This window comes from Phalaenopsis equestris, unplaced genomic scaffold, assembly GCF_001263595.1.
Source record: "Phalaenopsis equestris unplaced genomic scaffold, ASM126359v1 Scaffold212834, whole genome shotgun sequence".
Lineage (NCBI taxonomy): Eukaryota > Viridiplantae > Streptophyta > Magnoliopsida > Asparagales > Orchidaceae > Phalaenopsis > Phalaenopsis equestris.
In genome coordinates, this window is record NW_018231733.1 from 3505 (window position 1) to 13471 (window position 9967).

Genomic DNA, 9967 nt, shown 5'->3' on the forward strand with positions numbered 1-9967 from the left:
GCCGGGTTGAGCTTGATTCAATTGAAAACCAGAGTTTTTATGACATGTATGCCAACATAGTAAAGATGGATTGCTAGATTGTAATTGCTGAAGAGGGTTTGTAGGTTGCATAGGGGATCAGTGGGAGTTGGAATCACTGCCTGTCAATATTATATTGTTGACGTAAATGAGGATGTACACATGATGACTTGTTATGGTTATGAAGGAGATATGTGTTGATGATACTTTTTATGATTTTGAGTTGCTGAAGGAGATCAGAAATATGGAGAAGCACTGATGTGGCTTTTCTTTGAGTCCATAATGGCCTTATTGGGTTGGTAACTATGGATTGGGTAAGCTGCATTAATGAACCATTGTCGTAGTTCCTTGTCTGTTAAAGGGCATCATACAGGAAATCATTAGAGATATCAAGTTTTGTAACTTTCCATTTATGATGAGTAACTATTTTGCGGAGAATTCTGATTGTTGGCAACTTAGCTATTTGATTGCAAGTGTCTTTGTACTTGATCCTCTATGTTTATTTCTAGCTTTGTGTGATTAAGTTTGCCACGTAACATGCTATAATTCCATTTGAGCTTGTTTTGATCTTGTAGATGCATTTGCAATCAAGTGCATTTTGATGCATAGATGGTGGAACAAGGATCGAATTGCCCCAATTTAGCTAACATCGCTTTGAGTAAATGTCCATGTTTGGCAACCTCTATTTAGTTGGATGAATCTGGGATTTTATTAGGATAGTGCTATAGGCTAAAGGTTTTATCTGGTTTTTAGGTGTCTTGTCTTGAGTCTGATTTGCATTGAGTGAGTAGAGTGATAAATGATAGGGGTTAGTTATGTTGGGAGTGTTGGGGTAATGTAGCAGTTGGATTTATGGGGTTGGTATTGGTGATTAATATAATGTTGTGGGCTTTGTGTTGAGAAATTTATTTGGTTGGTATGTTGTATGCTGTGAGACAATTAAGAGGCCATATGTGTCGGGGAATTCTTGTTTGTATTGTTTGATTGGTGAGATTTTGGTTAGGATATGTCTATTCATTAAAGATGAATTTACATGACAGCTATTATATTTGTGAGAGGGTTTAAGTACTATTATCCTTTGGAGATAGTGGCATAACTGATGAAGACTCATGTAGTTGAATTGGGATGTGGTTTGGAGACTAAGTATGGTTGGTGCCAAGATCCAAGGATAACATAGGCAGTCAAATGTATTTAGGTTGGAGTAAGATAGGAGAGATTGTGAAGTAGTTGGTATCTTGGAAGGTCGATCATGGTTAAGGAGGGTTATCTGTTGAAGAGTGATGGGTGGTTAACTTTGTAGTTGAGGGTATCGAAGTAGAGAACAATAGTTTGCAGAGGCAAGTTTGTGGATTAAGAATGGATTGTAAGTTTATTTAACCTAGGAACATGAAGGAGCTGTGGAATTTGCGAGTGGTAGAAAGAAGACCTTTGTTGGTGTAAGAAATTGAGTGTTTGTTCATCGTCGATCAAGGCGTTCTGGTCATCCTGATAAATTTGAGGGTTGTATTAGTGATTAGGATTAGCAGTAAGATGGGTGAAGGGCTCTATGTCTATGAATCAATTTTTAATGGTCATGGAAGGTGCCATTATAATAGTTGAGTAAGTAGGTAAGTTGGACATCTTAATCAATTATGTTCCAGCAACAAACATCAGTGTGTGTTTGTATCTGATATGCTATTCTACGAAGTTAAATGTTGCTTTTACACTTTTGGGAGATTGGAATGCTGGGTGAACTATGCTGGAGGTTGTGCCTTCTTGTCGTTGGGACTAATGGCCTGATCGACTTCTACCTCTTCCTTGATTGCAGCTGTAGTACCGCGAACCTTTTTTTCCTATTTGGTTCCCTACCGACCTTCCCTTCCTATCCTAGCCTTTTCCTATTATATTACCTTTCCTTTTTATTTTCTTTCCTTTCTTATGACCTTTTATTCCTATTCACTAGCTTCTATTACATATGTGTCATGTGCTTGTTTAGATTTCAAATTTTGATTGTTTTTGATTTCAGATTGTGGCCTCTAAGATGTTTTCCCGTCTGAGGGACTTATCTAAAGACGAGAAGTTGCTCCAACTGTTGCTCGTCTGAGGTGGCGACCATTCCCAAAGGATCGAGTGGTACTTCAGATGTATTTTGATATGTAGGGATATTAATCCTTACTTAAATCCTCTGCAAGCTTTCCAAACATCCCCCCTTACTGTCGTCGTCCCCAGATAGTCCCATCGCCGCCCTTTGTTGTCCCAACCACCTTTCAGACCCTTACCTTTGTTGTTGCACCCCTCTAATCCATCCCCTTGCTGTTATATCTCTGTCCTCCATCTGACATCACCAGCTCAACCCCACAAGCCTTCCCTTTTTTTGTCATTTCCATGCTTTCTGACTTAGCCACCCAAAATTCGTTCCCTGTTACAATCGCCACCTTCCAACTATCACCCAACCATCCCAATCACCTACCAACAATCCCAAACCCCTAAAGATCATCACCATCAACTTAAATCTGTCATAATGTGAGTTTTTGTGTTGTATTTATTGTAATTCCCCTTCCAATGTGTGAGTAATCGTTTCTTTTGAGTAATAATATTTGCTTTCCCTATTTTAGTTTGGGTTAACTCAGGTATATCAGATATCAGAGCTAGCCTAACTTTATTCATATCCTAGGGTTTCCTAGCATCCTCCTTACCCCCTCTAACAAAATTTTTCTTTCATATTCCCAAACCTTAGTCACATTTTGACATATCCCAAATTCTCCTTTGCTGATTTATAACATCAACCCTAAATTAAATTCTCGACACCGTCGATTAGTGTCGATTAGTCCACTACCCTTTTTCATCTCCCAGCTCTAAACCTTAGCCATGCCACCAAGGAGAAACACCGTCGAGTCTACTCAAGAAAAGGTGCAGCAAGAGATCCGTCGACATTAGCGGAGGCTTGCGGACATTAAGGATGAAACCCACTGGGAGACTACCCTCAACCTAAATCGGGAGAGTTGAAGGGGGAGCCAGAGACGAGGATCTGAATGCCTTCTATCTGAAGGATTTTAGTGATGAAGAAGGAAAGCCATGAGACTTGGAAATTCAATATCGAAGGAGGTCGAGAGAGGAGACCACACATTTAGAATGAGAGAATCTGAAGATGAAGCGAGAGATACAATGTCAATTCCTACCAGTTTACTGCAGAAGACAACTACAGACCTTAGCTTCAAAAGGGGAGAGACATCATCACTGAGTGACCACTCCATCTTACAAATAGAGTTCAACTTCAGGATCTTATAACCAAAAGAACACCTAGAAGAACATTCACGACGATCGTGTGAGAAGAAAAGCTGATTTAGAGTGGAGAACATGCAGAACCAATCCACATCCCTAAATCTGTCACAACCAAAAAATGTTGCAAGTGCCAGTTTAATTAGACTGCACAACCAGTAGGTGTACTGTTTCAAGGAGTAGGACGTTATTGAAAAAATCGGTAATTACATAGTTGACATTGAAGACGATGAGGAGACAAAGCAGGAGGACTGGCTTCATATTAACAGTGATCCGGAAGAAGATGAAGTCTTTGAAGAGGATTCTCAATTTTCAACCAATGAGGAAGAGACAATTGATTCCAATTGAATAGAGATTTCAACTGAGATAATATCAACTGTTCTAGAAGGTATTGACTGATGTAATGGGCATTCCCACAGAGTGCGAGATTATGGTGTCTCGAGTTAGGATTTTGAAGACATTGAGAAGAGCATCAACTGGATTGCCCTTGGATATCCAAAGGGGCCATTAGTTTGGTGAGCCTAGATTAGACACATGACAACCCTCAATAATAGAATTCAAACCATTTAAATCCATAGACTAATCTTTGAGTTGCCCCTACTGAGGGAGGTCTCACATATAAGAGATGAGACTCTTTTGTGCCATGTCCAAAAGTTTTCTAATAGTCATTCAGATTTTAGATTCAGTTCAATATAGTACTCATCTTCGGATGTCCATGCAGGAGGGTTTGAAACCCAACTTTGAAATTTGTATTAGGAGCTTGATGAGGAAGACAACTCTTCTATGAGATCCAGGTCTTGTCAGTAAAGAAGAGAGCTCTCTTGAGTAGTTGTTAGTGAGTGATGTGCGACCTATCACAAATTTCACCCCATAGTTGATTTATCCTCACATATTAATTTATCAGTTATATTCCACAGAGGACGAGAGGTGGACGAAGATTTTAGACTTAAGAGAGCTCAAAAGTTACATTATAGGAAGCAACATATATATGTAACTTTAGCTTATGATGTGCCAATAAAGGATACATATTCATTTTATCAAGACGTGTTGTGGAATGCCACATGATGGACCTTTTAGCGGATTGCAATTTATCTGCTACCATCAATGTGACTGATTTGACTATGTGCTATAAGGAATTAGAAGCTGCAACGAATGAAGTCGAAGCCATCCCAACGACAGGAGATTGACGTGGGAGCTTGGGCCGCAATACTGTAGCAGCTACAACACCACATTCCTTTTCTTCCAATTTGATTTTTTGTCCTTTCTATCACTTGTCTTGCCCGCCTCGCATTCCTTCTATAGCCTCTACCTATTATTATATTACCTTTACTTTTTATTTTCTTTCCTTTTCTATGTCACTTTATTTCTATCTATTAGCTTCTATTACATAGTGTTGTGTGCTTGTTTAGAATTCAGATTTTGATTGTTTTTTATTTCAGATTGTGGCCTTTAATTCGTTTTTCTTTTCGAGGGCTGCATCCAAAGACGAGAATGTGCTTTTGCTGTAAATTGTCCGAGGTGGTGACTGCTCCTCAAGGATCGTGTGGTGCTCTGATTGTATTTCGACCCCGCAGGGATATTTATCTTTACCCAACTCTTTTGCAATCTATCCATCCATTCCCCCTCTCTGCCACAGTCCCTAGACAACCCTCTCATCTATTGTCCCACAGTCCATCGCCCTTCGCCTTGGCCGCGCCTTGCTGTCCTACCACCTATTTTACTATTTTTGCTTTCCCAGACCCTCACCTTTGTTGCAGCCCGCCAATCCTTCCTTTTGTTGTTCTACCTCTATCCTGCCATCTGACATCACCGTCGCTACCCCACAAACCTTTCTCCTTGCTGTCATATTGCCATTCAGTCATCCCATGCTTACTGCTATCCTCAAAACAACCACACAAAATTCCTTCCCTATTACAACCCCCACCTTCTAACCACCACCCAACTATCATAATCTTATACCAAGACTTCCAAACCCCTAATGACCACCACCAACAACTTAAATCCCGACCTAGTGCGAGTTTTTGTGTTGTATTTGCTATAATTCCCCCTTCAGTGTGTGAGTTGAAATCGTTTATTTGCTTTTCCCATTGTGGTTTGGGTTAACTCTGGTATCATTCATTGTGATGAATTTAGAATCATTTGCTTATCAATTTGTTGGTTGAAGCATTGTCACGAGCAGCTTTATTGGTGATAATAATTACTTCACTATGTAAGATTGATGGGTCGAAGCGTGGTGTGAATGGCAGTCTTGAAATATTTTTAAGCTGTTGGTATGCCATTTAGTGCTATAAACTATAATTTATTTCGAGTCAATGGAGTAACATGCAGTTGTAATGACATCGACTTTAACTTTTACATGAACTTGATATTGTGTCATTGATTGCTTATTTATGTACAGATTGTGTAGCTCATTTTTGTGTTGGATAACTCATGTCCTGTTGGTGGATTGCAATCTTTGATCAAGCGTTTTCCATATATTTCAATAAAAATCGAAGTTGAGAACATGCAGAAGAAGAGAGGAGTGAGAGAAAACAACATCAGGTAGAGGCGAGATTTTGATCAACCAAGATCCATAAGCTGTAATTATGGTTTTTATGCAGTTACCATTGGTGCCATCAAGTATTCTTAAAGCCATTGGTTCAAACTAACTTGAGGACTTTACTAAGTGGGATGCTTTTTTATTGTAAGCTGAATGTTTACTGTCCTTTTTTTTGGCCATCAAGAATTTGATTTGGACAGGAATAGAGTTTTCTTCCATTTTGGATGATGAGCTGGCTTTGGAACTGAAAGAAGTGGTGCTCAAAAGGTTCATGGGACATAGAGTTCTACAGGCTTTTGATGATATAGATTTTGAGGCTTGGATTCGGATGCCATTTAAAAGATAACTCGTTGATATGCTAAGAAAAGCAGCAAGCAGAAATTGGAGAGGAGATGAAATATTGGAAATAGAGGAAGCATTTTCACTATTCCATTGTAATTCTCTGCAGCAAGGTTATGTACAAGAACTCATAGTTATAGATGATAAGTATATGCTATTTTAGTAGTTGATAGTGATGGATGTTTGTGCTGCTCGTTATTGCCATGAGATGGAAATGGTTTGATATATGGATGACAGTGATCAAAAGTGATTGCTGAGGGACAATATTCCTTTTTATAATTTTGAAGTGTTTGAAAAGATTAAAATTCATGTTGATGTCTAACTACATCCAACTAACTGTTGCAATCTAGCAAACTGAGTGTTTCAAAGAATGTTTTCCCTATTCAAGTAACCAAATGAGCTTGGGGGTAGTTTGGAAATGTACACCTAATTTTAGAAAATGCCCAATAGGATAAGATGTGTGGATTAGTATCATATATGTCAATGAAGTAAAATGGCCTACATTTTGGTACATGCAGTGGCACAATGCACCTCCAGTGCCATCTACCTAGCGTGACATACAAAAGTGCACATTTTTTGTGCTATTTATAAGCAATGACGCATGATGCATTGCACTGATTGTACGGGCTATATATTGATTTTGAGGATTTGGTATTAAAAAAATTATATATATGTATATATATATATATATACATATATAAAAGGGAAATTTGTCATGGAGTACTTTGGAAAGACCATTGATATTTATGAAAAAAGCCACAATATTAGAGAGTGATTTTAAGTCAAATGGAAGCAATCTTCATTTAACATTGTTGCAAACGAATATGAAGATGGTAAGTTTGACGAAGAAGATTTTGATTTATGAGAACCATGATATTGATGAAGGAAGTTTTTTTTGATTTGATGATGATAGTTTTTTTGTTGATGTTTAGTTTAATCTCTTACAAAAATATTAGACTTACAAATGGATTATAAGATTTTTAATTGCAAGTGATTGAGATGTTGAGCACCTAAACTTGGAAAAATTTTTGTGTGCGTGCGGTGAACCAATAAAAACTCCCTTTACAAAAAGTGTATGTCAGTGGACCCTACTTAAATTTTTTTTTAAAAATCTTATTGGACAGCACACTCAAATTGAATTTGCGTGCGCTGTCCGCACCGAATAATCGCTCCTAAACTTGACCATCGTTTTAGTTTTTTTTTTTTTTTTCATGATGTTTTATCCTTTAATAATAGTTATTCATATTTCCTGCTGCCTTTCGATTATATATTTTGTCATGTTTAAAATCTCCTGCTGCCTTTCCACTATAGCTCCATGGGGACTTTCATGCTATGGTGCGCTATTCATTGACAAGTTGATTAATATTAATGGAAAAGGGATGTATTTAAGTTAACATAGATGGTTTTTATAATTATTTGCAAAGAATTGGTTTAACATCTTCAGTCAAATCTCACGACTAACAAATGTAAAATGATATCCATAAAGCTTGCCCCTAATATGTGGGACGAGACAAATGATGTTTATCTTAACTTTTGAGTTTTGATTTTCTTTTGACAATGGTTAGGTTTTCTTAGGTCCTATTCTCTAATATAGTCATAGCCGTATAAATAACCTTTCAAATTTATATTTTGCAAAGCCTTATAGATATGTTGAACCATATTTGGGATAAGACTAGTGACGTTGGTGATGATTATGTGAAATGACCTGTAAATGTATAGCATAATATTGAGATCTTACTTTCTATTTCTGTATAAAAGGGCTTGCTGAACTTTACTACTTGTTCATATATGTTTTATTTTTATATTAAATTGACGCGGCAACCGTTGTCTAACATTTACTTTCATTCAGGTACTAACATTTACTTTCATTCAGGTACAACATGATTGATCAGGGACTTATCAGGGATCCTGTTTTTTCTTTTTGGTTTAATAGAAATTCAAATGATGGCGATGGGGGTGAAGTAGTGTTTGGAGGGTCTGACCCTAATCATTATGAGGGTGAACATACTTACGTCCCTGTGACACAAAAGGGATACTGGCAGGTGGATCCTTAATCCACCAATCAGATTGAATGGATTATGGAATTGATTTTCATATTCAGTTGAGTGGTTAACGTTGCTAATTACAATTTTTTTTTTCCGGTTTTATTTTTTCATGCAACAGTTTGATATGGGTGATGTCCTTATTGGTGGCCAAACAACTGGTAGCGCTTCTAATCCTAAATCTTTCTTGTCATTTGATGCAATTGTACTTCCTAACATGCTTTTTCCTTAAATTTTTTATTTCCAGGATTCTGTTCCGGTGGTTGTGCTGCTATAGCTGATTCTGGAACTTCTCTGATTGCTGGGCCAACAGTAAGTGAGAGGCTATAGCTATCAATATCTTACATATTATTTTCCTGCGGTAGTCCTTTTAAAAAGATCTATTCATTTTTATCCACTCGAGATTATGAATAAAGGACGGTTGAATCATTTTATTGAAGTTTTTTTTTCTCAATGTTATCTATTTACCTTATTTTTTTATAATTTTTTCATGTTGATTCTTTTTAGGGGATAGCATTGTTTTTTTTTATCTTGGCTTTTATTTACTGGATCTTTCAGCAATAATACCGTCTTACCACATTGAAGAAAAAAAAAGATTTTGTGTTTGTATTGTAATTTTTAAATACATTTGTGTTTGTATTCATCTGATTGTGTTTGTATCATGAATAATTGTTAATTTTGTGTCATTCCATTCTATCATATTCCTGTTCAAAACTACTGAAAATGCAACATGTTTGTTCTGTTTATCACTTAATTAGATATGTGTATGTAGATGCATCTCATTCTGAGCATGCAAGTGTAGAAATAACTACTATTTGGCTGTCTTTTATTCATTTATGATTATGATCGCAAGTCTTAGGAAGATGTAGCTGTACTTTTTTTGATAGTACATCTAATGCAACTTATGTGAAAATATGTTTCGGAACTGATGATGGCGTTTGCTTATTTTTAGAAACGAAGCTATTAAAACACAAATTGATTTTTGGGGGTTTTACTTACGCACCACCAATTCCTATGTATTCACATATCAGACGCCTAAACTTTCATTTTTACTCCCTTGCTTTTGGCCATAGGTAAGGTGGCCTGGATGTAAAAAATGAAGTTTAGGTGTCTGATATTTGATTACATAGGTATTGGGTGGGCATGTAAGCAAATTTCCCTAGATTTGTTTATGTTAAGAAAGAAATATCTTTTCCAGCAAAAATGAAATGTTATTTTGTGGGAGTTGATCTGTGTCACATGTTAGATGGTAGGGATGTACTTGAATAAAATTATGTATGTAGAGAGCAAACAAAAAAAAAGAGATAGACCACCTTAAATAAAACTATGTATTCTAGGAGGTAAGAATTTGTTAAATTGTTAGATGAGAAAATTAAACTTCGTGCTAGAATTTTCCTTCATGTGGGATGTAATGACTTGTTTTGATAAGGTCATGAAAAAATTAGGAGCAAAGAAAAAAGGAATTGCACATACATTGTTTGAGTGAGAGATAAATGCGCTTTTAAGTGGAAAAAAGTGTAACTATTTAGAGTATAATAATAATATCAATAGTAATAATAATAGTAATTGCTATTGTTATTTTAATTATTATTGTACTCTAAATAGTTACCTTCCTTGTCTCTTAAAAGCACATGATCTCTCACTCAAATAATTTTATGTGTTGTTGTTGTGTTATGATTATTATTATATTAAGGTAATAATAGGAAGTGATAATAATAGGAAATGGCATAATATGGAGTTAGTAGCAGAAGATTATAGTCAATACTAAGAA

The 9967-nt window shown here is 36.4% G+C and overlaps 1 protein-coding gene across 1 annotated transcript; it reads left to right on the forward strand.

Annotated features, from left to right (window-relative positions):
* Positions 1 to 4715: 4715 nt before the first annotated feature.
* LOC110036936 (phytepsin-like) lies at positions 4716 to 8549 on the forward strand (the record flags this gene model as incomplete). The annotated part of the gene is made up of 4 exons (XM_020741499.1): positions 4716 to 4780; positions 8028 to 8196; positions 8318 to 8357; positions 8444 to 8549. Coding segments are annotated over 4 exons (357 nt in total), but the record flags the coding sequence as incomplete, so codon positions are not given.
* Between the last annotated feature and the right edge of the window lie 1418 nt (positions 8550 to 9967).